General features: G+C 38.5%; 1 protein-coding gene across 1 annotated transcript in view; it reads left to right on the top strand.

Moving 5' to 3' along the window:
• The window catches only part of MND1 (meiotic nuclear divisions 1), a 39,116-nt gene extending 12,741 nt beyond the window's left edge, over positions 1 to 26,375 (top strand). Inside the window, exons 4-7 of the mRNA XM_005415591.2 lie at positions 7,068 to 7,142; positions 8,949 to 9,063; positions 24,445 to 24,489; positions 26,132 to 26,375. Of these exons, the coding sequence (XP_005415648.1) occupies positions 7,068 to 7,142; positions 8,949 to 9,063; positions 24,445 to 24,489; positions 26,132 to 26,238 (342 nt within the window). The 3' untranslated portion in view covers positions 26,239 to 26,375. The remainder of the gene's footprint in view (positions 1 to 7,067; positions 7,143 to 8,948; positions 9,064 to 24,444; positions 24,490 to 26,131) is intronic.
• Positions 26,376 to 26,782: the final 407 nt, after the last annotated feature.

Genomic DNA, 26,782 nt, shown 5'->3' with positions numbered 1-26,782 from the left:
CCCTGTTGTGGGTATGTGCTGCAGACTGCCTGATCAAGAGAAGGAGGGGGATGAGGCCTTCTACAGGTAATTAGCAACAAGTCTGAAAGTCACAGGCCTTGGTTCTTGTGGGGAACTTCTAAGCCCCCTGACATCTGCTGGAGAAGCTGTACAGCAATACTCAATCAGTCCAGGAGGTTCCTGGAAAGCATTGACAATAACTTCCTGCCACAGATCGTGGAGGATCCCACAAGGAATGCTGTGCTGACTGACCTCATAGTAACCAACAAGGAAGTCTTGTTGGGATGTGAAGGTTGGGGGCAGCCTTAGCTGTAGTGACCACAAGATTGTAGAGTTCAGTGTTGGATGAAGAGGTAGCAGGACAGCAAGCAAGATGATGACCATGGACTTTAGGTGAACTCACTTTAGCCTCTTCAGGGATATTCTTGGAAGAATCCCATGGGAACCAGGCTCTGCAGGGAAGAGGGGGCCAGGAGAGTTGGTTGATGATCAAGGCTCAGTTCCTTCAGGCTTGAGAATAATGCATCCTAATGAGAAAGAAGTCAGGCCAAGGGCACAAGAAACAAACCACCATAGATGAATAAAGAGCTGCTGTCATTACTCAAGCAAAAGCAAAAAGTTGCCAGGAAACAGAAGCAAGGCCAGGCCACTTGGAGTGAGTATTGAGAGGTGGTCAGGAGAAGTAGAAATGAAATTTGAAAGGCCAAGTCCCATCTAAAATTACATCTGGCTGCCTTCTGAAATTCAACAGGGACAAATGCAGGGTCCCACAGTCAGGGAGAAGAAACAGCATGCATCAGGCTAGGGGCTGACCTGCTGGAAGGCAACTCAGCAGAGAAGGACCCAGAGAACTTGGTGGACAGCAAGCTGTCCCTGAGCCAGCTGTGTGTTGTGAGCCAGCCAGGGTGGCCGAGAAGGCCAGTGGTTTCCTGGGAGTGCATTAGAAAAAGCAGGTTGAGGGAAGTGATCCTGCCCCTCTGCTCAGTGCTGGTGAGGCCATATTTGAAGTTCTGTGTCCAGTTCTGAGTTCCACAGTAGAAGAGAGACATGGAGCTCCTGGAGGGGTCCAGTGAAGAGCTACTAAGTTGGTTGAGGGTCTGGAGAATCTCTCCTATGAGGAAAGGCTGCAGGAGCCAGCCTTGTTCAGCCTCAAGAAGAGGTAGCTGACAGGGGACCTCCTTAATGTGTATAAATATCAAAAGGGTGGCTGTCAGGATGGATTGAGGCTCTTTTTGGTGACGCAAAGCAATAGGACAAGAGGCAGTGGGCAGAAACTGATGCACAGGAAGTTCTATCTGAAATGAGGAATAAGGTCACTCACTGTACAGGTGACCAAGCACCAGCACAGGTTGCCCAGAGGGGTTGTGGAGTCTCCGCCACCGGAGATATTCAAGAACAGTCTGGACACGATCCTGTGCAGTGTGCTCTAGGACAACCCTGCTTCAGCAGGGACATTGGACCAGATGATCCACTGTGGTCCCTTCCAACCTGACCAATTATGTGATCCTTTTTCTCCAGAAAATCAAGTTTATTCCCTATTCTCTCCCAAGTTTTTGAATTGACTCTTTCAAAGATTGCATTAAAATTCTTCTTATGGTAAAATTTATATCGTGCATAAAGAGAAGAGAGTTCTTGAACATTTTTCCAATGTACCTATATTTCAGTATTTAAAACCAAAATTTTTATGAATACAGAAATGTGGTGGGCCCTAACTCTTCCATTCTTTTTTTCGACAGTCTGTTTTCCTTCCATTTTATGATGTCCTCTTGCTGAAATCTTGCTTTATCTCTACTCTTGTTCTTACTTCTATTTCCTGAACTGTTGCAGAGTCCTAGCTGCTCTTTCTATGTCCCACCAAATACAAATTCCTACTTCATATTGTTGAAATGACTTGGAGTGGCTCAGGGTAAGACCTTGCATGCTAATTTCTCTTCCTTTCACAAATGTTAAAAGATAAGGAAAAAAATAGATCTTAGTTGTATTTATGTAGCAAGTGTATGTTTGCTGTTTGTGCCTCAGTGAGAGTTTAATGGGATGTTTATCACATTCCTGGCTGAGGTTCCAGTGGACTTGGTGGCTGCTCCTGCTGTAGTTCAGTTCACTGCGTGGGTTATATGGAGAAATGGCATTTCATACAGGACAGTGATACAGGACATCCCGGGATCAGAGTAGAGGCCACAGTACTGCAGGTCACAGGAGGGCTCTCCACGCTGCTGTGACTGTGATTAGCTGGCTGCAAAGTTTGCTTACATGTATTTGGAAACTCTGGGAAGCATGGATTTGTGACTGTGTATGTAAAAGGAGTAGCTGTATGCTTGCTTAGTGTAGTACTTAAGAAAGCAGTTCTGCATTTCAGTGTGCTGCCCTTTGGGATTTTTCTTCCTCTAAGTTTTAGTCAACAGTAATTGTTAAGTGATTTCTTTTCAAGTAATGTTCTCTGCCTTTCTTTTAACACAAAGGTCTGTTTTCAGTATTTTCAGATTGTTCTTTGGCTGTTGATCTTTGCATTTTTCCTCTCTATATATTATTGGTCTGTTTTTAGCTTCAATTTTTCTATCTTTCTTTAAAATCTAGAGGAATGCTTTGAAGTACTTTCTTTCCATACCTTCTGTCAATTCTACTTAAGTTTTTCAGTAGTGAGTTAGTTTTCCCATAGAAAAGAAATACACCTATCTACTGCTTAATGTTACCCTAAACCTCTTGAGCTGCTTTCGTTTAACCAAAAGACAACTAGCCTTGCCTTTAGCCTGAAACAAGGCACAGTGAGCTTCAAATCCAAAGCAAATAACTTTACAAGTTAGAAATAATTAAAAAATTGATGTCTTTAATTCTTCTGTAGTGCCACAGTGACTGGAGCTCACAAGAGCAGTAGTATTTTTCGTTGAGTGTTTGGCCGAAAGAAAGCCCAAAGGGATGATATTTCTTTTTCAGACCATAATGATAGTGAGTTAACGGCTGTGAGCACTCTTGGTGGTTAGCATGTGAGACCTTGGCTTGATTCTTGGCCAGTGAACATACTCAGGGGCTGGGTTTGCATGGCTTATACTGGGTTTGTAGATATTTTAATATGCTGGTGAGACAAGCTACATGTTTGGTGGGATACTGGTGGTTAGAGTGGTTAAAAACAGGGAATCAGATGGCATAGGACCAACAAAAACTTCTGCTGGAGAATAAAAAAGTAGTTTTTTGTTCTAGAATATGAGTTTATCAGGCAGGTTTTGAGAAAGACTGGAACTGAAACCTGCTGCTCTTGTTCATTTGGGTTAAACATTCCTCTTCCAAATGTACATCAGTGCCTTGCTGAAGTGGAGTCCTGGTATTAATGTGTTCATACTAGATTATAAATGATGTGAGTATGTCTAATCTGTGTTCTTTGCTACAAACCAGACCCCAAGTTCCCTGATGGAGCTGGTGGTTATCACCATCACACAGCACTTTGCACACCCAAACTGCTGCACACATGTCTAGCTAAACATAGTGATGCCTTTGCAGAGTAGGAAAAATCATCCGTTTGAATGATTTTTCCCTTTGGGGATTTTGTGGGGGGACTTTAGATTGTATCAGTGTCTAAGGCTAGTGGCCATTTAATTGATCACACTGGTCTGTAAACTAAAGAAATTGTTCCCCAACTCTCCTGTTTCATAGATGCTAGTTACTTTCTTCTTTAAACTGTCTTCTTGCAGGCTCCCACTGTGTTTTGAAAACATGAAAATGCTCTTGTGGAGAACATTTTTAACTTCTTAATTTTGAATTATTTAGTCTCCTCTCCTTTTTCTTTCCCCTAGATGATATTTTTGCTGCTTTCTTGCATCTTGCTTAATCATGTGCTGATTCAGAGCAGTCAGATAGGAGACATGAAACTTTGTAGTGGAATAGAATCTCTCTGTACTTCTTCTCCACAGCTGGTCTGTTACACTTGTGGCAAAAGGTTGTTCCTGTGTCAGCCCAGACATCTCTCTCAAGAAACAGAGGGCACACAGTATCTTTATCTCTGGACTGGTCTCTCTACTTCTGGCAGGAGATAGATTTCTCTGAGTGGCTAATGTTCCTTGAGAAATTGTTTGCCAGTTCCCTTGAAAAGTTGCCCCAAGGATTGAAATATTCCATTTGCTACTGTGCTTCTTTGCAATCAGGCTTTTCTACAGCTGGTGAGTGGGAAAGTAAGTGACTGTATTTATCCAGATGTGGTCATCTGCTATCATACATACACAATGTTTGCATATTCTGCTTTTTTTTTCTTTTTAATGCCCTATAAACTGTCATTTGCCATTTGCACTTGCCTTTCAATTAAGTATTGTATCATGTGTATCCATCCTTCCTCTGACTCCTTTATCCTTGGTGTCTTTCCTTCTTTCATTATAGTTATATTCAGCTGTGTTCCCACCTCTCTATCCAAGCCTTTCTACTTCTCTCATAGTCATAGATTCTTTGTACAAACCCTGGCCATCTGTTCCTCACCCTTTGAATCCTTGTCCTCTGTTAGGGTTTTTTCTATATCTTGCCTCCTTCTGCTATTCCTTTCTGTATCCTCAGATTTATTTGTTATAGAGGATAACCACCATGACTTCAAAATAATGCATAAAGAGCTGAGGTGTCAATTTATTTCATAAATTTTTTGTTATGTGTAATAATAATTAAACAACAATTTAAAAATCAGAAAATACCCAAGCAATTAAAATCTGTGAGTTAAGAAGGCAATATCTTAAATAAGATTGTGTAAAAATCATCTTTGCTTTTAGGCAAAGGAAGGTCTTCTAACCTCATGGCACAGTAACTTTGCATGTTGTGTAGGACAGAATCTAAGAAATTCCTTTATCTCCAATAGTCATGAGTGTTTCTTGCATTAGTAAATGATGTGGCATACAGAGGATCAAGAAAATGATAAGATGCCTTATTGGGTGCTTCCATGCTGGATGCCAGCTTTTATGATTTGCACTCCTTGAGAGCTCCTCCTGTACATCCATCTGAGAGAAAGCAGAAACATTCCTTAAGAACTTAATGAGTATGAAAAAAACCCCAGAGAAAGTGACACCTTTATGACCTCTCTTGCAGAGAGCATTGGCTTCTTTGCACTTGCAGTATAAGGGTCTAGGTAAACTCCTTGGCTTCTCTATGTCCTCTGTGGGTTTTGCTCCAGAAAAATCATGCCTTCAGAGATGCCAAATGACATGCTCTGGGGTTTGTGTTCCCTGGGCCTAATGAACTACAAACTGCATTCAAGTACTTACCCCCTTCTCAACTGTGTACCTCTGTTTGGTATGGCATCATGTGGGGACTAACACACCTACTCTTTTAAGAATTTTGTGGAAAGCCTGGAAGGAGTACTCTTTGACTATCCACCAAAATCAAGATGTTGGTGTACTTCAAGCCACATAGTGAAAACCATGCTGCCTCTGTGGTTTCTTGCACTGAGAGCAGCAAGTAAACAGCTGGACATATTTTTCCTCAAATTATGTCTTACCATTAGTATAATTCCTGTATGAATTGAAGAAAACTAAAGCCTTGTTTTAGAAAGGAGACTTTTTGACTATATGCATGCTCACACATACATGAACACAGAGTAATTGTTTTTTTAAATCAAGCTGTGAAAGGAACCACTAAACCCAGTGAGCTGCAGTTGGGCTGTATCGTAATCTTTATGGACCACCAGTATGGAGTTTCTTTTTACTGTTATGACTGATCTTCAAGACTTGGCAGCAAGCTCTGCCTGATATTTATCATACATTTACATTTAGTATTCTGAAAATACGGACCGAACGTTAGTTTAAATTGAAATTAAGAAGTGATTATACCTCCAAAGGAGTGCAGTTTAAGTTGCATGCATGTATTTATATCCGCTGCACAATTTTAGTGATATGGTTAAATTATCAAGGCTGGAGATTGCAAGAAATATCTGGGAATGCTTTTGCACTCAGTGGGATCCTCAGTGAGAAGGGGAATGTAGAAGTGGAGGACTAATGTGGGGGATCTTGGGGTAGAGCAGAGTAAAAGCTGAGCTCTGACAGCTGTTCTTTTCACAGTTAGTGTGATATATTGGTATACTGATTGGTGCTTTAGTTTTAAAACTAAAACAAATGGTACTCAAAAAGCATGCTATTATTTCTTTTTTTCCTCTTTTGTGTTGGTTTCAATGCAGTAACTGTGTTTTATTAGAATTTTTTTTTCATTCTTGTTCATCTCATTTAATATTTCAAGGTGCTTTGTCTGATGCTGAGTATGGTGTCCCTAAGGGTCGACTCATAGTCCTGCTCAGCTTAAGAGTTTCCAAAGTATCTCTGGAAAACTGCCAACTGAACTGAAAAGGCCTGGTTCAAGATGGGTGGCAGGTTAACGGAGAGAGCTCTCTCTTGGCAAATTATTTCTCCTGATGTAACAGAAAAATGGAAGGATTATTCACACCAGCCCTGTGAGATTCCTCTGCCTTGGGTTTGAAGGAAGGGATCCCTGTGAGGTCTGGCAGTGCAAGGGCCACACAGTAAAAGGGGGCCACAGCTTTGCATGCCTTTGAACAGAGGCTTCTGTTCATCAGCATGTAAAAGGGATTGGGGCTGTGCCAGTGGCATACCAGACTTTGGGAACACCGGTATCCACAACTGAGCAGGTGGAGCTGCTACAGCTTTTGTCACTGCTTCCATTGAATAGGGACAGCTGGAAAAAGGACCAAAGGAAATCATCAGATCCAAAGCCTGCATGTTAGGGGGTCCTTTACATAGAGATGCCAGATTATGGTATGAAATAGGATTTTAGTCCCATGCTGAACATGCAGTATATAACAAGATTATGTGCCACGGGAATAAATATTTCGTAGACTTGAAGTTGTTTCCTGTAATTCTTCTCTGTGGGTCAGAGCCTCAGATTTATATTTGGGCACTTTTGTATTTATTTTGTCTTTATTTTTATTACATAAGTTACACATGTATTTTAAAAATTAATTATTTTTTAAACACGTGTATTTTAAAAAGACATATTCACTTGTTTATTTAAATACATTAATATTTATGCACATTTTATGGCTGTGTTTAATGTTACTGGAAAAGTTTTATTTTGTTCTTTGTTTTCTTTATTAGTTTGCTGAAAGCAGTCAGAAAAAAGAGGCTTTAGAAAAAAGCATTGAGAAATCAAAAATTGGACGTGAAGATACTGTAAGTTGCTTTGGGGGGATGTAATCCTACAAGGAAATAGTGCTACAAGTATGTATTTCTTGTAAATACTAATGTGTACTTCCAGGTGTTTTCAGATTTAAAAGTATCTTAAAACTTAAACTACGCAGAGGCCTGTACCAGAGTTGCCAATGGGTGCTGAACTGCCAAATCTGGTAACTACAAACTTAGATGTTGGTTTGGGTTTTTTTCAACTTATTTGTAATATAGTTTCCTAAATTACTGTTCTGAGCAGTAATGTAAGCCCAGTGCTCTTTGCTGCTGAAGCTGTTAACACTGCAAAAAATACATCTAGGCTTCCTGTTTGTCATAACCAACATATTAGTTAGAAATACTTTGTATGGTATTCTAAGTTGCTGACTTGCTCTGAGATGCTCAGTCTAAAGCGATTTAAACCTCCAATAAACACGCACAGCCAGAAGCTTTCAGGAGGAATTGAATTTTGAAGGAAAGTGCCAAATCTTCAAATCCAAACTGTTTTGTAGAAACACTCTAGGTTTTCCCTATATATGTTTCATTTATCTAGTAAGAAATAGAGTGAACCTTACCATCAAACTCTGTTAATGCTGCAGTTCGACAAGTTCAATTAAAAGCTGCTTTTTGGCAGTGTCTTTAATGGGGATTCTTTATTCATTCATTCACAATGGACTGTAATCAGGAATCACAGACAAGTTTCTCACATAATTGTGCTTGTCATGTTTCCAAACAAAGTGTTTCAGCCTTGGGCTTCTCCAACATGTGGCCTGCCCTACAGACAGCTGTTGGTCTGGAAGTCCTGTTCTGGATGATGTTTCCAACATTTTCATTCCTGATTATACATCAAGAAGTCCTAAAAAATCTAGGTGGCAATGTAGGTCTCCAAGCATCTCACCTCCATGCCTCAGCATCTGGAAACTTTCGATTTCCATTCTGCGTTTTTAGAACATGCTGAATCCAAACTGTTGGCAAAAGCACTGAGAATATGGAAGTTTTTTTTTGGGGGGGGGGGAATCCAACAACTGTAAACAAAACTTCAAATCCACAAACACCTCAAGCTGCTGGGTTACCATAGAGATTGCCATTGGTAAAATCTTGATGATATACAATCTCATGCAATCTGGCTCTTCTAGGCTACCCTAACTTGAGTTATTTGAATATCAGCCAGTTCCAGTGTTTGTCTGTAGCTACAGACTGAATTAGAAGTATGTGCTGAGCTGGCTGTGGGAGAGCTCATGTTGAGTCAGTGTCTGCAGACTGTTATTGATCAATAGAATCTTTGAGGTCAGTGTTGTGTACAGTCCTAGCAAAGACTACCATATCATAAATGTCTGAATTTATTTTTGAGACCATTGCTCTTAAATGGTGTGGAAAAGAAAAAAGACAAATTCAGAGGGTGTTCATACACAGCATCTCAATTTGTGGAAGGGTGGATGGTAGGTTTTTCTGTAATAATGCCATCTTTAATTACAAGACTAGCACTCTTAAATACTGCTTAACCTTTAAGCCCAGTAATTAAGAGATCTCTTTGGAGTTTGTTAAATCATGGTTTAAAAGTTGTAGAAAATTGTTCTTTTGTTGATACATTTTGGCCTTAACTTTTTTCCTCCTAGTTGGTATTCAGTATCATTTAGTGTCTCTGAGAATTCTATGTAATAAAATAAAATGCTCAAGTGGTTCATAGACGGAAAGCAGTAGTGAAAGCAGCTTTTAAATTTTATGTTTTTATTTTTAAAAAAAACTTTGGGTGATAATTACTGTTTTTAATATTTGGGTTTTTTTTGTATCTCCCAACATCCTTTGAATCCTCAGACGGATCGTGCAGCTCTGCTGAAGGAACTTGCTGCCCTTCGGCAGAAAAAAGAGCAGCTAAAGACAGAAATAGACAAATACAGGGAATGTGATCCAGACGTGGTTGAAGAGATGCGTAAGTTGTGCATTGTTTCAAGTGATCCTTTGCCTGAAAAGATCTGCACTTCTTTAGCCTAAAATCTGGTATTCAGAGGTTAGTCAAAGAATAACTGCTTTTTTTTTTAAAGCTGAGCAATACAAAACAGGTACATTTCTTTTCATGTTCTGTTCTGTTATACATGAGGAGGTTTATTGATACTTACTCTGCCACCGCCTGAGCAGTTGAGAAACAATCCTATAATTAAAATACTCCCATGCTTTAGAATTAACATCAGGATCATCCTTTCCAGAACCATGTTAATTCTATAACTTGTGCTGTACCCTAGAATGTGTGTAGGAAGGGGAGTCTCTAGCTCCCATTTGCCTTCAGTTCCATGCTGTTAAGATGGGTATCTTTCTACTTTGCCTTGCCTATTTAAAACATAAGCATTTCATTAGAGACACTTAATTGTCACTTACACAAAAGTAGGTTATCACAATCTTGACTGACTCTGCTGTCTCTGACATGCTGGGTTTTGGTTGGAGTTTCTAACTCTTAATGGAATACAGAGAATGATGAGTGACTTTAATATAGAATTTGGCACTGAAATGCACTTAGTATTTTGATCCTTAGCATGAAAAATGAAAAGCATGCATGAAATTTTATTGAATTTTCTCTACTGCAGCTTTCATGTTTTTTTTATTAGGCTCTTACATTGCTACCCAAGCACCACTGCATATTCAGTTTGCTATAATGCCAAAATGCTGTTACAAAGTGACAAGAAACACGCACAAAACTTTCTCTGAAAAGAGATGTGGCTAAATCTTTCTCCTTCCTTATTTTACTAACAAAGTCCACAGCTTTAGAGCTGTTCTGAGAGAAAGTCAGGAACATAAACAGAGTTGGCAGCACTCTCCAAATTTGGACAGATATTATTTATTCTGAGGAGCTGTGACATTTTTTGTCAGCTGTGTTATCTTTCCCCAAGGATGTAATGGTATGCCAGGGAATAAGCAAACTTGAGACCTGAGGTTAGTTACTGTGCTGTAAATCCCTTGCTCCCTGCTGTCTTGAGGAGAAGACACATTCCAGCTGATTCCAGCTGTAAAAATGAATGAGGTTAGGCAGATACCAACAGCAGAGGGATGTGTAACATCAGGTGTTTTAACTGCTGAGGTACCCTTACAGTCAGCATCTCACAGAATAGTTTGAGAGCCTCTCTTTTGAAACAGTCACAGTGAGCACGTTCCTAAATACGGCACAAGGGAGCAAATCACAGCTGCAATGCTAGGGCAAGCTGCATTAGCTGGTAACATGCAGACTAATATCCTGGAAAGAAAGAGAAAAAAGGAAGGAAATGTAATACTTAGTTGCTTCAGTCGTGCCCTTGTCTTTTGTCTGTATGTTGTGCGTTTGGGTTTTTTTGTCCAAATGTGTGGAAGCTCTATGTGAATTTCTGTGATGGAGGGATGAGCATTTAAGGCACTTGTGAGGTTAGCACTGTTGAGCTACCTTTAGGCTTCCCAGGGGAATGTGCAGTAGTGTTTCAAAATTAATTTGTCCTTGAACTTAAAATTAAGTTTCTGCTTCATTATATGTTTTGTCAGGCATTGCTACACTGGCAGCGTGCATTGTTGCTGGCAATGTATGAATGAATAAATGGTGGTGTCAGTTTTGGGGAGTTAATGCCCCTGTCAAAGTTGAATGGAAGTTGACAGGCTTTATAGAAGAGATGGAGTGGGGGAAAAAAAAAGGTTGAGGAGGATTTCTTTTGGTTCCAGAGTACAGAAAAGTGCAAAGGCAAAAGTCAAAAGTAAGAAGGCAATAAAGAATCTCAGGCAATGAAATGCATTCAGCTGGACATAAAAGTTATTGCTGCTGTTTCACAGAAAAAAGCCATATTATAAAAGTTACTCATTCACAGATTTTCAAACTGCACATGGGTGATATGATTTCCTATGTCTGTACAATTTAGATAACATAACCCTTGGGATTATTTTCAGTTAAATCACCTAAGCAGATTTCTAACTACCTTATTTTAGAGTCAGAGATGGCTGTCATGTTATGTAATCGCACTCTTTTGAACGGTTGAATTGTTCAGTAAACTATATTTTGTAACGGGCAGTTGTCACGTTCTATGTTTGGGTTTTCTCTCTTCCTCCTTAATGACTTCAACCTGTAAGGAAATTTCCTGATGCCCAGTGTAAAATTTCATCCTGTTAATTTCTCATCCTGTATGACAGAGAGCTGCCTTGATTCTTCTTGCAGTATTTTAGGGCTATATCAAATTTTCATCTGTTTTCAGTGGCCTTCAAATTTGGTAAATGCTTTGCTGTGTCTTTTAAGTTGCCCCCTCCCTCAGCAGAGTTTTGCAGAAAAAAACCAATTGCACAGCAGCAAGGCTCATTAAAATGTGCATGCACACATATACATAATTTTCAGGGTCAAAACAAAAGTTTGAATGATTCATAGCAAATATCTGAAGACTCAGCTAAAAACTGAACATCTGTCTTTACTTCCTGAGTCTCATGGTGGGAAAGTCAAACTTGACCATGTAACTAAATATATTATAATGCATATTCACAAGGGTGCAAATGGAAAAACGAATAACTCTGGTTTTTGCTGACTTCACTGTTTAGCTAGTTCACTGTTCTAGTGTCACTGACAAACGTTTTGCTCTAAGTTTTGGCTTAGTTTCCTTGGCTTTTGTATTAGAAGTACATTGCAGTATAAATTTTAATGCCTTCTCAAATTCACAGCATTTGAACACAGAATTTGTGTGTAACAAGTAACTAGAGTAAATAGCAGAAGCAACAAGATTTAAGGACTGACCACTAGAGGAAGCTACGTAATAGTCTGGTCTTGTGGATATATTCAGATAATTCTATTTTACCGGAACAGTATTGTAAAAATATATCTATAACAGCAGAATCTGTGGATTTTTTTTCTAATGACCTCTGCAGTTCAGAGGTTTGTCTTTGCCGGTTGGTAATGTTGTTTAAGACACCTTCTGTGAGTTAGGATTGATTAATAAATTATTTCTCAAAGGCAGTAAAACTGATAAGAATCATTTGAAGTAAAAAAAAGCCAAACAAATAGCGAGATTTTATACTTTCCTATTAAACTTATGCCCCTGCTTCAGATGGACAGGACAGGAACATTGTTTCTCACCTTTGAGACCGGTCTGTATAGGCTGGAATGTATTCTCATGGGAGAGCAGCCATTGTAGAGAGATTTGTCTCTTTTGTGACATAGCATGCATGTATGCAGAGTTGGAGACATGATGCTGCTAGATTCTCTAAGGGTTATGGTAGACAACAAAAGCCGTGGAGAGTGCAAGCTTACAATAGTTCATAATTTATGCAGATTTTCATAAAGTCAACAGAAAAAGCTCCACCTAATATCAAGATTACCCTGCTGCATAGGTTTAATTCTTTTTGCCTGCCAGAGAGAGGTGTTAGGGAGCTACTAAAATTTTTCTCATAATTAATTTTATAGAAAAATTTGTCTGGCAACATAAGTGTATAAATGGTAGGGACTTTCCTCCGAGTTGCTGGTCAGCTTGTAATTGGAAACAGCTAAACACTTTCAGTGCTCACTGTAAAATAAACATTTCTAGAATTTCAAACTTCTTGTTCTTTTACTGTAATAAGAGGAATTAAAATTATTAAAACATTGTTAGGCCTTTGCTTTTTTTTACACAATTCTTTTTTTACAGCCATTCTTTGTTACTGTGTGCCTTTGGATAGGGCAGCTCTCTCAGGAATAGTTACATACTGACTGCAGTGACTTCTGTGTGGTATGATTGCTAATATTTATGCGGTCTGGGATCTTGCCTGTCAGCATTCCTTTTTGATTTAGCATGTTTTTAGAATGTCTAGTTACTGATAACTTTTATGTCTTAGGCTTTTACCTTTAAAACAGTGATCTGAACATGTCTAGGCAAACTTGTTTTCTCAAAAATTAGCAAACTACCAGATACAACACATGTAGCAATTTTGGTGTCAACCTTTTTACTGTAGCTCTCTATGTTTATTTTATATCCTGGAACAAGAGAGACAAGTGGTTCAAATGGACATGATTTTAAACTACAAATATACACATAGTTATTCTTTTGACTCTCTGAATGCGTGGTCTCGAGAGGTATCACTTCCAGTCCAGTTCAGGTTATTTTCTAAAACTACTACTTATATGATTCTGTGAAAATAAATTTTGGTAAGACATCCAGACTTTACTGAATACCATGAAAATGTCATGTTACATGTAATACATATTTGAAAATGTCTTTTTTTTTTCCTTTTAGGTCCTTCAAAAATTTCTAATTCTGATGTTTCTAAACAAAGAAAATTTTAGCTTGACAAACTGAGGAATTGTCAGGGTATATAGACAGTATGAGAAAATAGTTCTGTATCGTTCTGTTTTTTCATTCATCTTAATATCTGAAAGGTGAATGCAGAAAAGTTAATCTTTATTTAGCTACTGTATTTTTTGAGTGCATAGTTTGGGGGTTGGTTTTTCGGGGGTCAGTTTTTTTGTTGATGCACCCAGCTATTCTCTTGTGTTCAAATCAATTTGAAAATATGTTGCATATGCAGATGTACTTCATGTTACAAAGTCTTTAGTACCAAGAGTTAGATTCTTTGGGACATTCTTACTAATGCTGGGAATAGTTCCTGTTCCCAGAAGAGAAACAGTAGTGAAGAAATGAAATGAAGATTGGACTATCCTGGCTAATGGAGAGACTATAAAATGAGTTGCATCAGTTTTACTCAAAATGTGTCAGAATGCCAATAATTTACAAATGGTTTAATGCATTGTTGTTCAAAGATGGATCGTTGTTTGGAAATTATATCAAAAAGGTGGTTTAAACTAAAAAGCCTCGTCAGCAATATCAGCTAATAAACTATTAAGTATTTATTTTTAAAAGTTTAATGTTTCCACTTGGAAATGTGGAAGTCTACAAATAATTTTAAGCCTAGGTGCCACCAGGATCAATAGTGTACAGATGAAGCCTTTAGAGAAAATGGTTTTTAATCACCTTTAGATGCAGTATGTTCAGTTTGCAATTAGGAGGATATTTCCTAGCTACTGACCATGAAATATGCACCTGGCATCTGAGAGACAAGCTGTGCTTTTTACAGTTTGTGCAGCAATGCCATTAACAAAGGTCTGCAGTTGGAAATTAGTCATTCTGCTGATGTTGAATTTGTGTCTTCACTCACACTTAGGTTAGTCCTAGTGGGTTAAAGTAAGCTTTCTTTGGAGTGAATCAGACACTTGCTTAAAAGTACATAGAAAAATAATAGCTATAAAAGCAAGAACTCCTTTTTTTAGTGAGTCTCATCTTACAGAGTATTGTATATTTAATATGGTGATCTCCAGAGAATCTGGGTGAGAATATGACAGGAAGTAGACAATGGATGTTCATATATGTAACTTGCAGGCTATCTGCTACTAATCAAAACAAAACTACACAGCTCACACAGCCACGCCTTTTTTCCACCTTCATCATGGAGTACCAGAATATATATAGATGTGCACCAGTAACAAAAGGACATGTTTACTCTACTGTTCTCAACAAACTAAGAATTTTGTTTTGTTTCTCCTGCTCCCTATACTGTTCTTGGAATGGCTTGTCATTCATTTGGAAGGTTGACAAATTAAATTACCTGTTCAAAAACTACATTAAAAGATAAATCAATCTTATAAAAAGTAAACATAACTTAGTTTCTAGAAAGAATGAGGAATAATAAATGTACTTGAATGTAAACATAGTTTCATACAGTAATGCTAAAATTTTAGCTGTTAAGTAAAGTTGAGAAAAGGAACCGGGTACTTAATGAATGGAGTTACAAATGTGTACTTGGATTACTGATCCAAGTTTCTTTGGTAATCATAAGAAACTGGATGGAATTGCCAGTTTGAGCAGAGTATCTGCTCCTTTATCTTCAGCCCTTCTGTTTTTTTTTTTAACTTAAAAATCAAAGGAGGCTTGCTTGCATTTCAGATATTGAAAAGGCTGATCCTTTGACTAAGGAAACACTTACTAAGCAGAATCTGGCTGTGATTACCAGAGGCTGTAATGTAATGGCTTAAGGACCTTCCCTGACAAAAGCAAGTTACAGAGTTCTCACCTTGGCCCTTCGTTCCAGTGCTGAAGTTCAGCAGTGATAAGTTGTCAGCTCAAGTTAGGAACTGATGATGTAGATGCCTGTATCTTGTGATGGACTCTCCTGAGGTCTTTGAAATCTCTCTTTCCATCCAGCAAATCTGAAGAAGTCTTTCATTGTCTTCTTCACAAGACTTTCATACATGTGGTCATTTGTCATGTACCTCACAGAATTGTCTGTCGTGTGGTAGTCTGAAGAGCAACCAGAGATCTTCTGACCAACTAGGAACAGGTGATGAGTTTTCATAGGGGATTTTAATGAACTCTGCAATGAACTGAACTGTTAGAAAATGGATTTGAAAAAACTTGAATGAGGTAGCAACAGGACTATGTAAATGAGTGAGCAGCTTTTGGCACTTAGAAAAAAAGGAAAATATAACAGCCATGAAGAATAATGAGTGAAGAGCCACCAGATCAAACTGGGCAAATTAAGAAGTATCTGTCCATACATACCTAAGGCACAAAGCTTAAAGTAAAATGTGGGGCTTTTGGCTGAAGCTGGAAAGCTTAACTCCAGAAGGGTCATTTGGCTTTCAGCAAAAGGCCTTTATTCTCTGCATTTCAGAGAATTTCTGTCTCTGAGTTAGGTCTTCAGATAAGAGGTTACTCTGCAATGAGAAATTGTCCTAAATATTTAGACTCATGCATACTTGTGTTTTATACCTCAGACACATTCTAGCCAGACTATTCTTAGGGAGTGTCAACTTAAGCCCACTTGCTTTAAAATGAAGCTTCATTTTAGCTAGTTAAGCAAAAAGCTATTTTTTGTCATTGGGGTTTTCTTGGACACTGAGAAAGAAGGCAGTTGGAGGACCAAATCTTTAGATAATATATGTAGCAAACACCCTGCTTAAATGAATTTGCCACTCTGGAAGGTTGCTTTTTCTTTAAATCAAATGAGAACACTCATGAGAACACACAAGACAGGTTTTTGTTCTTTTTTCTGTATTTTGTTTCTTATTTGTTTATATTGGAATGACAGAAAAAGTAGTTAAAGTGAGAGACTCATAGGTGAAGTATATGGGAATAGCTTTATTGTCTCTACCGCTAAATCCTTATGGCAAAAGCTGTTGAGCTGCATGGAAATGATAGACACTTCATTAAAAATTTGTTATGTGGAAAATGGCTACTTATGGCTACATTTATGACACTCTTTTATTTAGGAGTGAATTGGCTTATGGCTTCATTTATGTCACTCTTGTATTTAGGAGTGCCCTGATGAAAGGATCTAACCTATAGATCCATTTATATATGAAACAAAAAGGCTTTTGTGGAGTAAGTACTTTGCTTCTGTCTTCCACGGTTAGATCTGCTAAGTTCGTTGTGTATGGTAGCACTCATTCAGATAATTTTGATATAGTTATGGTGATATTTGAAGGAATGTATTGGTCTATATCTTTTCATGACTTTCACATGCAAAATTAGGTCAGGAAGGATATTGTGGATTTTAGTTCATTGTCTTTACTACTAACATGCAAGACTGTTAAATTGAGGTCTTCCCTGGCCTTGCTTAAAGTAATATCTTGCTAATCTTTTATGTTAAAATATCTCCCATATTTTATGGGATGGTATGTTATGTTTTCATTATGGGTTTTTCTGGATAATGACTGTATATTCCTAATATAGATACCTTGTTCTGTGCCATTTACCTGAAGATTTTGCAGGGCAGGTTGAGTAAGTACAAGTCTAATGTTGGCACATTTGACAGTATTTCCAATGGTTTTTCTTCCCTTCTCACTTTAATGTCATATGAGCTAGCTTCACTGAAAAGAGCAGGATATCAGACAAAAATTCAGAACCGAAAACCAATTTGGAAACACCTAGAACAACACAGAAGTTTTCTCTCTGCCGCTGTATGAGATCTTTGTAGATTGGGGGAAGTTTGTCTTTGGTGTTTTGACTCAGTTTTGCATGACACTGTTTTAAGGAAGGTAGGGAAATATAATCCTGATGAAACAGCAGTAGTGTGAAATCTCAAACTACTTTGCAATATGTGAGCAATTCAGTATCAGAAAAGGAGGTGGAGTTGATGAAGCTCTGTAATGTGGTCTGTCATGTATTTGCATCTACTCAGTGTTTATATTAATGATCTGGCTAACACAACAGAAGATGCTTTTTTGTTATATTTGCAGATGATGACACTAGGAGAGACTTCATGGACAAAGGACAGAGTGCAATTTCAAAATGATCATGATAAACTGCAAAGATGATCTAATAAACAATGGGTAGCATTTGGTAGTGGCAAGTGCAAGATTGTTACCTGTGTTCAAGGATATTGTGCTACACAAATGATCTGAGGCACTTGGTTAAGTTGGGAGGATTTGAAAAGATATGTCAGAGTTTAATATAAGAATTTTTGTTGTGCCAAGAAAAACCCCTACACTAAGATACAAAAGCAGTGATGTAACCCACAATGAGATGTATGAAATAATCTTTCTGCTCAAGGCAGAAAGTGTGGCGCTAAAGGGTTTAGCATGGCTTCAGCTGTAACATAGTGTCAGTGTTGGATATCCTACCTGGATATAATCTAATTTATTTCAAAGCATTCATATATTCATGTAACTAAGTGCTCAGAGTAGAGCAAAAGGACCTTGAGCGATCACATTCTAAGAGACAAAAAAACTTTACAAAAATAGGGCTCAAAAGAAGATGGATCCTAGTGAGTTTTGCATATCTGTATCTACTCAAGAAAAGAAAAGGCCTGTTACTCAGGTTCATGGAGAAGATGGCAAAAAGTAATAGCCTTAAATTGTAGGGCCAGGAAATTGGAAACCTTAAAAACAGGCAACAGATACCTCAGAAATGGCATAGGAAAAGTTGAACATGCCTTGAGTTGTGGTGACAGAGACCAGAGACCCTCTTGCGATGCCTTCCTGACTCTTCTGTACAACATCTGTGACACGTGAGGTCACAGCAGATTGAAATCCACATCTGGCCAAAAACCATGGTGCCCTGGGATGGGCCTCCTTGCGAAATACAGTTCAGCAGCTCAGAAGTGTGCAAGTTCCTTTAGCTGTGCTGAAGGTGTGGCATTTATTAGTGAATGAAGTGGGGAAGGAAGAGTTGTCCAGTGCAAGAAAAACAGAGTGGTGTCAGGGAGCCCTGAATCAGCCCTGAATCAAGTTGTTATGCTTGTTTCTGTTTTGCAAGCTCTTTGCTTCCCTCTGCTCTTTGGATGAAAATTGATGTATTTTAGTTATGCAACTAAGATTTCAGCTTGATTTTCGAGTACAGCACTTGAAAGGTAAATGGTCTTTTTCTGTAGGTGCATGAATATAGTAAACTTAAGTGCAAGAGCATGTCTTGCATAGAGGAATATTTTGGTAGCAATTCTGACAAATTCTGTTGGACGTTTTTCAAGGAGACCGTGTGTACATACTGATGAAATTTGACAGTGTGACCTTTTCATACAGGACAGAGGGAGTGTTTTGCTGATGAGACTTGACACTTTTTTCAAACAGACTGACAGAGATCGCAGACCCTTTAAAAGCATATTCTCACAACCTGGATCAGCTTCTTAGTAGCTTTACTGTGCACTGCTATGTCTCACCAGGTAGACAAGACTGGCACTGTGGTATCTATTTGCTCAGGTTCATTTTCAAGCATATATACAGTGGTGTTGCAGCAGAAATGCTGATTTTGTTAATTCATATATCAGTATTCTTGGGTATTTTTCTATTTCAGATAGCTTATATTGTGTTCTATGCTTTTCAGAATAGTTGTAGATCAGTAGGTAGCATTCATAACTGTCAGTGCTTTTATTTGTAGTACTGAAACTTTATTCAGAGTCTAAAATAAGTCAGTATAAAAAGTTGAGTTTGTGATGCTATTTAAATGAGAAGTCATATTTACACATTGACTTGAATTTAGTAATGAATTCTGAAGCATTGTGACCTGTTGATTAACATCATGAGGAAAAGTGTTGTGTAGGATACTGGAGTATGGGGGAGGAGTGATGTGTTATTTTGGATTCAAAGGAGTTGACAGAATTCTGATGTGCTCTCACTTTTCTACACGGCAGCTCTTTATTCTGTTTATAAGAGGAAGTGCCTCTTTGGGAAGCATGGGGGAGGATAAAGATTTCCAGTAGTGTGGAGGTATCTGCCTGGTACAGGGTTACAAAACATTCTTGTAAAGCTCTTCTTGCCACATTGCAATTTAGCCTGTTGACAGTGTTGTAGATTACTTATTCTCAAGGGTACTGAAATATGGACTTTAAGAAGCTACTTCATCCCATCATTGCCATAAATAGTCTCTAATGGCAAGCCATGGGCTCTTGATCAGAGTCTGTGGTGTCAGTTTGTGAATGGACATGTAGGTAGGAATTACTAGGCAATAACCTTTTGTACTTTCTGTGGATGACAGGTGTATAATTTCTATGCTCACCTTCTACCCTGGCCTTTGGAGATGGGATCTTTATTTGCATGTGATGTTTTCATTAGTGGAAAGAATTTTGGAAACTGCGTCATAGGATATTATAGTGATGCTACCCCAGGAGAAGTAGGAAAACAAGTCTGTCACTGTTGTGATGGCAAGGTAATGTTTCTGGAAAGTAAGGGCAGCCTATGTGCAGGAGAGTGATTATCCACTGCCTTCTGCAGAGGGTTATCCAGAGTCATGGGAGGTTCAAGTTCACATACAGTTCCTATGGTAGCTGCCATTTTTCATCTTTGAATTCAGTCTAAATGAATACATATTTATTACAGGAATTCAAATCCACTTGATGCACTTAATTTACCCTGACCAGTTTCACGAGAGAAATTGGGAATCTTTGGGCTAATAATCCTCCCTGGTCCCTGAGAACAGTTGCAGCTGTTCCCTGTGTTTCACGCAGAGGAATTGTGATCCATGCTGTAAAATTACTCGAGTGTCATGCTGAAGACTGCAGTTGTATTTTGCATGTATCTGCTAACACCCTACAGGCTGATGGGTGACTCTCTCCTTGGGAAGGTGCTAATTCCCTCTGCAGTCATGTGCCTTTTAAGTGAGGAAGTCTATACCATTTTCTTGTGGTATTGGTTGTGGTAGGTCAAAACTGGCACTCAAGTGTGTAAGCTTTATAAATACAATTAGCTTTTGTTATTCTAGAGAAGTAGAGGTTCCTGGACCTAGAAGTCCTTAAAGTTATCCAGAAAATGCCAGAGTAGGATCTAGGAGATCAAAGAACGCTACAGCTATTTGTTCATTTCTCCCAGCTCAGGTGCTCAGATGAGCTGGTTCTGGCCATTGGTTTATTGTTTTGTTTCTTTTACTATAGCTACCAGAACTTTAATATGGTGCCTTTACAATCTGAATTTGAGAACTGTTCCATGACTGTATCCTTGGTGTTCCTGTAATGATATGTGTGGGACTTGAAAACGTGTTTAGGAAGAACCTAAAGTACATTTGGAAAATGTTTCTGAGGAACTGGTGGTTGTTACTATCACCATTGATTTTTACCCTGTGGAAATATTTGAGACTTCTACAGCTTTTGGCCATTCAATTTTGGAATGCAAATAGGATTTTTAATTTCAGCCATCTCCCCGTTCCAGTGAAAAAAGTGAGAGAATCTGGGGGAAGAAGGAAAGAGGAGGCTGTAGTTCTGCAATATGCTGAGAATGACTGTAGGGGCTTCCTGACTCAGATCAGAAACATTGTGGGCCTACAGTGATTTGAGTCAATATATAATGCCTGTTGAGATTTGTTAGAAACACTGCTGTGCTGATGTTCTGTGCTGCTGGCCTTGACTCCTGACCAGGTGCTGTCCATTTGCTTTAGAAGCTTTTTGGTGCACCCCTGACAGCTGTCCACGTGCACTTTTGTCACCTGTGTCTCCTGGCCTGCTCCAAAATACCTACAGGTCACTGGTAGAATGCAACTTACCTACATTGAAAAGCATGTTTCTAACCCACCCTCATTTTCTTTTTAGACTTTTACTGTGGCTGGACCTTCCTTTCCTTACCTTTGCTTTCCTCTGTGGGGGGTAAAGGGGATTGTCACTGTGATAAGGACAATCACAATATGCTTGGGATAATTGTTCAGCTCCCAGAATCTGGGCTTTTTGAGTTCCCTGCAGTTCTCCAGAGATACTAGGGGTTGAGGGGAAAAAAACTTCCATGAGGACTGGTAAAAATAACTCTCTGTCCTGTAGCCTTTCACTGTTTTGGGCACATTTCCTGCTGTGTTTTGCTGACATAACAGACCAGCACTTCATGTCTTGCTGCTTCTGGGCCTCGCATTACTGTACATACAGTGGTTGCTTTTGTTCAGTTTTGGAGACAAAAATTCAAGCTTCCATTTTCTTTCTTACAAAATGCCAAATGTGCCTGAAATTAGTCAGCAGAGGATACAGGTATGTGCCTCAGCCAAATAAATGACTTGTATCCTGCAGACATGGGAGTGGGAAAGTATATTGATTCATTGTCACACAAATAGATGAAATAAATATGTAATGTCCAGAACAAATGGATTGTTTTGCAGCTTCCAGGCAGCAGTCATATATATTGTCAGCCTATATGCAGATGTATAGATACAGACTGTAACTAGAGCCTAATGATAATGAGAGCATCTGGAAGCATCTGGAAGACGTTGCCTCCTCTGTTGCTCACCTCTGCTGCATATTTGGCCTTTCATTGTCTTCTGCAGATTCAGTACTGGAGTACTATTTAGTAGTTGCCAAAAATCAAGTTCAGTTAGAGCAGCTCTGGTGAGCAGGAAGATCAGAAGGACTCCAGCCAAGTTTGGGACTCAATGGTTGTGATGGTTTTGGCAATTAGCCAGCTGCCCTTAGTGCTGTGTTTGAGTTTCTCCTTTTTACAGCTTCACACAGTTGGTGCCCTGATTCTGTTTTGGAGTGTATATTTTTGAGTTCCCATGCTCTCTTCAGATCTTGAGCTTCTTTTTCAGTGCAGTCTAAAAACCAGCCTGGCTATGTGATCCCCTGGAGCTAGAGAACAAGCAATCAGAAGTAGCATGACTTGGAGTTAGCTACACCCATAGATAAAGTTGGACGTGTTGGGGAGTGCCTGCTTTACTACTCCTGCTTTCCCTCATCCTCCGTGCATGTATACATACAGATGGTACAACCAGTGAAAGTCCCAACAAGCAACTATAAAAGAGTTCCAGAAAGCAGTGAAGGTGCAGAGTTCTTCATGTCTGACAGTTCTTGTAAGGTCTCTGGAAGATGCTGGCAGTGATGCAGATGTGGCTGGAGTCTGGGGCAGGAGATGCAGGTCCATAACTATCAAAGACTGTCTCTTGTTCCTCTTCCAGGCATGGTATTGGTTGCAGATAGCACACAAGATCATGCAGTGGAATCATAGGCAAGACTTAAGACTGATCCCAAGGGACTTAAATCTTGTCTTCAGATAGCTAAATGTTCATCTGTAGCCATGAGACACTGGGGATTATATGTCTGTCTGTCTGTCTGTATTGCCCCATCATAGCTTCCTGCTCTCACTGCCATGTTTTCATTTCTAGCCACAAGTGGTTATAGGCAGTGACTGCCATTCTCACTTGTTGTCCAGCCTATGTCTGTCATCACCTCAGCCTTTTCTTTGGCAGAGGTGTGAAGTCACATTTTCAGAACTCATGATCATGTATGTATATTTTAGCAGACATGAGCAGTGTTTGCAGGGTGAGGGCACCATGCTGCCACTGTTGCGCTGGTTAATTGCTGCCAGCAAAGCTGAGCTTTCTGCTGAGACCTCACAGGTGCTGTGGAATAGGTTGGCTCACCCACCACCAGGATGCTATCACTTCACAGCTCAGGATCCATGAAGTTCAATGCCATCCCACTTTCCTCCACTTCATTTCAAACTTCATTACTTGGAGTCAAATACAGCTGTCAAGTTCTACAGTAGAATTTTAGAAAAATGCTGAGGGAAATATCATAGGTCACACATTTAAAGTCTTGATGAGTGGAAGCTCTTGCTCTGCAGACTTACTTTAAGTAAGGTTAGGTTAAGTACTGTTCCAAATGCCTTTACAAGTTTGTTGTCAGTGCTGCAAGTTGTGGAACTGAACAAGTGGGGATGGCAGCAAGCACTCAGCAAAGGAAATAAAAAATACCTCTCTCAGGCTAGGAACAACTTGAATTTCTGTGCATGCAAGTAAGCAAAAATGCCATTTTCTATCCCACTCAGTTTTTTGCTCATCTTTCTTGGTTTTCTTCGTGCTGTGCTCAAACTTTCTAATTGTAGGCCAATTTTAGAAACTATATTGAAATAGTATATTATTCCAATGTAAACAGTTTTCATATCAGTTATAGGAGCATTAAGGTTGGAATAATGAGTACTTCCCTTCCTGTGTGCTAGAAAAAAATAATTTTTCAACATAATTTGATTTTCCTTAAAGTCTAATGTGTATAACAATGGGTACCTGATCATGTATTCATATCTCAGTACCCTGGAGACAAGTTTCATGCTGACCATTCAAATGAGTATTATCATGCAAGTACTGACAAGACTGACTGGGAACAAGTAAGTTACATGTAGGCGTGAGAACCAGAATGGTTCTGATAAATTCCCACGTTACAGCCTAACCTGCTTGATTTGATTCAGTACTTACTTAAATGGGAGCAAGGTGATCTAAGAGGAATTATTCTTGATTGTTTTGTCTCATGGAAACTATACAAAACCTGCTTGTAGTAATGGTAATTTACTATTATGTGTTTAGTTCTGGAATGGTGTTAAGGGACATAAGCCAAGTTTAATTGCCAGAAACATTATTTTGTCTTAATTTCATTGAGGGGTTCTCAAAACCGTGGAGACATTCCAGAGCTATATGATAAACTTTTTGATTGATATGATAGACTGCTGCCTTGTCATTTTCCTTATCTGTGTAGAGTCATGCATACCCATGTGATGGTTTACTTATGTATAGAGAGGATTATGAAATATTTTCCATCTCTGTTGCCTCTGATATCTTCAGGCCATGTATCTAGTTCAAATCTCGGTGAAGACAATTAAGCCCCTAGGCAAGCCAAACTAGGGTTATTTTATTTTAAAATATGCTTTTAAAATTTATAGTAGTTCATATGGTATCTTTTATGCTCTTTGCTCCTCTTTTTCTTTAACCTAGCTTTGTGCTTGCTGAAACCTAAAAGTGTTTGTAAAACAAGTGTTTGGAAGCAGTAGAATAACTTCTTTACGTTGTGTGGTTCCATAAAAATGACATCAATATAATTTTAGTCTCTGTGCCTTGAAACTATGTGATGATTTTACTGTGATGTGTGCTTTTATTGTTGTTGGTTTTTTTCTCTGTTTCAGGCCAAACAAACCAAGTGGCCAAGGAGGCAGCCAACAGATGGACTGGTGTGTATTGCAGTGACACAGCTTCACACTAGAGCAATTTCAGTAAAAGACCTACTCAGTGTTAAGAACTTTAAATGTGATTAGGATATGACATAGGATAGTCCTCACTTACAAAAATATAGAGAAATTTATTTTACTTATAAAACTATTATGATTCAACAAAAAGAATACATCTTCTCAGTTTTGTTACTGAATATACTTCATATGCCATAACAGATTTGTCCTTCTGGTGCTGTCTTGTGCACTTTGTTAAATCCTGCAACTTGTTTCCTTGGATGAGTTAAAATCTCTTAAGATGAGGAAAGCAATAGAGACTGGAAGTAGTGATGCCCAGGTATTCAGAAAGTCTATTCTGAATGTTCATCTCTTTCTAAAGAGTAGAATGCTTTGTGGAATCTTATTGCTGCTACCATGTGAAGGATGCTGATACAAAGTAGGTGTTTCTCAAACTAATTGATCAGTTTTGACAGGTAAAATGATGCATAGTTTTAAGGAATGCTACTGTAATGATATTCACGTGGAAGTTTAACTCAATTTTCTGTTGTTGCTTAGCTTTGCTGTATTCATTCTCATTTTGCAAAGAAAACAATTTATATGCCCTTATGATTTTTAAGAATTATTTAGAATATTGTTTATATTTTTTTGTCTAGAATAGATCTACTGATGGACTGCTTGCTATCATTGGTTGTGCCAAGTGCAGCAGGATATCATTGTCATAGTCTTTGGACTATTATTTTATATCTGGGTTGTTTACTGCATATGGGGGAATAAAATTATGTATTCTGGGAGTTGTCAGGGCTTTCTGCTGTTGGTAACAGGCTGTTCTCAAGGCTTCGAATGAGGTAAAGGAACTGTGCCTCAGTCTGTAGAAGGTACTTTGCTATTTAATTAGACAATTTGGCTATATGCTGCAGCATATTTTTCTTTTGAAGAGACAGTTTTAAAACCAAATGTGTGATGGGTAAAGAAAAGAAAAAATCTCTCTAAGCTGTGCAGAAACAGTGAACACTTCCTCTGTTAAGGAATGCTGCAATTTATGGTTGTTAAAAATGACGTAATGAGTTTCAGTAAATGCTGCAGTGAAAAATTATGTTAAATTGAACAAAATGTATATGCTAAAGTAATGTGGTGCTAAAAAGAGAAGTCCCGACTAAAATAAAGCTTCTTGAATGTCTTTTTTTTAACTTTGAAAAAATACAGTGTCTGAACAATCACGCAGGACTATAAAGGACCTTATGGTAAATTTAAATCCAATTTTTATAGCTGTAGACAGTCACATAGTAGGTGTCTAGTTGAAGAAGGACCTATAAAATACTTACTATGCATACTCACACTTACCTCATCACTATAGCAGGCTTACACTGTAATCGTAGCTTTCAGTCTCCTTGTAAAAGAGGAGCAAGAGAAGATAAAGATAACATATTTTTATTCGGTGCTAAGTAAATGATTTCCTCTTTTTTGGAGGTTATTAACAAAAGCCTCATGTTTTCTGTTCTAAATCTACTTGATAATGATGTTCCCCACTATGTACCTTTTTCATACAGACAAGAGATACTGCAAATGGAAGGATTTTGTTGTAGCTGAGACTATAATTCATGCTTTCCTAAATACTCAAAATGAATATTTTTCATTCTGTTTACAGATAACATCTTTTCAATAAAGTCCTGGGCCAAGCGTAAATTTGGATTTGAAGAGAGCAAAATAGATAAAGGTTTTGGAATCCCAGAAGATTTGGATTACATTGATTAGTGTTCAGTTGATGGCTGACATAGTTGTACATAGTTTGTTAAATATTCATAGCTGCCATTAAAATGTGAATCGTCTCCGAAAAGGTGACCACCCTTTAATTTACTAGGTTTGTTGAGGTTAATAAAATACTAAAAATATTTGTTGTCCTTTCTTTTCTTGTAGTCTGTAGATAGTAAATGTTATGCCTTCTTCTGTGAGACAGCATGGACAGAGGTTATAGGGAATAATTATTACAAAGTCTGGAGAGTCTTGAGACTGGATTTAACTCTTCCTTTGCTTAACTGGAAGTAGTAAGTACTAAGAGCTAGAAGCTCCAGGGATTCATGTTTAAACATGTTGAAGGCTTTGGAGTGGGAATAACTGGGAACAATATGGAGTAAAATGAATTTTTCCCTCGTCTCACCAATGAAATAGAAAAGAGGCATAATCCATTAATGGGAAACAGTGAGACAGTAAGGAGGTGAGTAGAAAGGCTGAGGTCTGGTTTCTGGTCATTTTTTATTGTGTTGCTAGAACTGCTTGTAAGTTTAGTGACAGAATTATA

The sequence above is a fragment of the Geospiza fortis genome, unplaced genomic scaffold, assembly GCF_000277835.1.
Source record: "Geospiza fortis unplaced genomic scaffold, GeoFor_1.0 scaffold40, whole genome shotgun sequence".
NCBI lineage: Eukaryota > Metazoa > Chordata > Aves > Passeriformes > Thraupidae > Geospiza > Geospiza fortis.
Note: the sequence above shows the minus strand (reverse complement) of the source record. Positions and strands in the feature narration are given on the sequence as shown.